The following is a 2,333-nucleotide window of genomic DNA, read 5'->3' as shown; positions in this document are numbered from 1 at the left end:
CCCTGTAAAGTTTAAAAAAATAAATCGTCCAACCCTGCTGCTAGGTACGTGGATCAGTGTAGCTTCCTTATAATTTCTAATATATCCTATTTTTATCTTCATTTGTTTTTTCTTTTTCCCTTACTTTGGAACTGTTAAAGAGATAATGGAGTGTATACAAAAAATGACCATTGTTCAACCAAAGATATTTTTTTTATCCTTAACTTTTTTTTTTGTACCTGTAAATGTACTTTACAACCAGCAAATGAGATGTTCTATCCAGGCACGTCATGAGTTGGCATGAGCGAGATAGCACCCAGTGGTGCATCCTCCTGACGTTAAATAAAATATTTTATTACACTAGTCCCGTATTCAACTCCTCTTCATATGCGCAGAGTTACGTAAGGAATGTCATGTGTTGCCATTTGTCGTATAAATTTATTGAAATGTCCATGTAGCGTGTTGTGAAAACGTTTGTATGAATGTGGTCGGTTACAGTGGGAATGCGTAGGTCGGTGTGAATGATCTCGTTTGAAACGTGGAGTGGTGAGAAAGGAAATCGAGCGGGCATTGTCAGATAGAGGAATTGATGGAGGGACGATCTTGACAGTGATGAGTCTTTATAATAAAACCAAGAATGTGGTTAGAACAAGGAACCACATGTCACTGGAATTCGTGACAAAATCAGGTATTCGTCAAGGTTGTTGTCTGAGCCCGCTGCTCTTCATAGTAGTCTTCGATAAAGCAATGAAGAAAGCTAAACTTAGAATGAGATAGTTTCAGTTAGTACACAGGAACTTACACCCCATAAAATTTTCTGTGCTGGCTTTTGCGGATGACCTGGTCTTGCTGGCTTACAATATAAGTGTTCTGCAATGGAAGAATGGCAATGCAATGCAAGAGGAAATGACCTCGATAAACAAGAAAATCAACCCGGAAAAGACCAAATGTTTGATGATAGGAAAGAAACCCCGAAAAATAATGAGCGTGATCAGAGCGAATGGAAAAGATTAGAGCAGGTCCAGAATTTCAAATATCTAGGTGCTCATCTCAACGAAAACGGCTACATCGATGAGGAAGTTTCTCAAAGAATCTTTGCAGCTGGAAGAATATTTAGTTTGCTTCGAAGGGGTTTCCTGGGCAAAAGGGAGGTGACGAGAAAAACTAAAATAATGATCTACAAATTGACGTTTCTCCATATTCTTTCCTACTCGTCCGAATCGTGGACCCTCACCTCGAAACACAAGAGCCGGATCGAATCCATGGAGATGCGGTACCTTCGTAAGGTGGAACTAAGGACACGACGAGATAGAGTACGGAACAGTACCGTTCGGACTAACCACGGAGTCAAATGGCTGATTCGGACACCTTCGGATGGACCAGGAAAGAACTGCCAGAAAGACATATGAGACTCGCTGGAGTAGGAGAAAGGAGATGGTCCTGGGATCAACCAGAGGAAGGATGTCATGCTTATGTTGCAGATTTTACTTGTTATTTTATTATTTTTGTCTATATTTTTAATATTTACAACTTTTTACATATATTTATTACTTTTTTATTATATATTACTTATTAATTAAAAATGTCTATTATTTATATTTTAATTTTATTATATTAGTGTTAAAGGTAGTGAAAAGAAAAAGAAAGCGGGAAGATGTATTGAGGCAAGAGAGTAAATTTGAAAAAAAAATGATAAACCAAAAATAAAAAATCATCTATTACTATTATATCATTTACTTGACTATGCCTATATTTTTGAGATTGAAAAAAAAATTGTCAGACTGAAGTATTTACCAGTCGTCATTAGAAAGAAAATTGAAATTTTTTCAAAAAATGTTGTTTGTGTATTTTTTGTATTACTAAGATCTCCACTTTTTTTTATAGTTTTAAAAGTAATTAAATTTACATTGAGATGAGTTATCCATAATCGTGTGACTAATAAGTGTCATTGACATCGGTAGTATAAATGGTAATAATCAAATTGAAATTTGAAGGACTTATGTGATAATAAAGGAATCACCAGACAGTGATGAAGGCAGGTTCAAACATAACTTAATCAAGTAAATTAATCATTTTGGTTAAGGTGCATTAATACTCACCTGTGTTAATTTATGCTCAATATCTGGATTCGAATTTTTCATAATTCGGTTTGATTATAAGAATTGGTCCTATTGTGTGTCGGATCAGCATTGGTTATCTTCCTGGTAATTAGTACTTTTTTCATTTATTTATTGTAAAATAACTCTATAATGATAGAAATAACTGGAGAAATTCTGCTATAATACCAAAGTCTAGTGGAAGACGGTAGGGTAGGTCATGACGCTGGGACCTAAATACCATCTGATATAGAAGTC

The 2,333-nt window shown here is 35.3% G+C and overlaps 1 protein-coding gene across 1 annotated transcript; it reads left to right on the top strand.

Moving 5' to 3' along the window:
* The first annotated feature begins 854 nt into the window (after positions 1-854).
* On the top strand, positions 855-1,388 carry LOC106689603 (uncharacterized). The gene has a single exon (XM_014434667.1). The coding sequence runs from the start codon at positions 855-857 to the stop codon at positions 1,386-1,388; it is 534 nt and encodes a 177-aa protein (XP_014290153.1).
* Positions 1,389-2,333: the final 945 nt, after the last annotated feature.

Source organism: Halyomorpha halys, unplaced genomic scaffold, assembly GCF_000696795.3.
Source record: "Halyomorpha halys isolate HHAL.00 unplaced genomic scaffold, Hhal_1.1 Scaffold47.1, whole genome shotgun sequence".
Lineage (NCBI taxonomy): Eukaryota > Metazoa > Arthropoda > Insecta > Hemiptera > Pentatomidae > Halyomorpha > Halyomorpha halys.
This window is presented reverse-complemented; position numbering and strand designations above follow the sequence as displayed.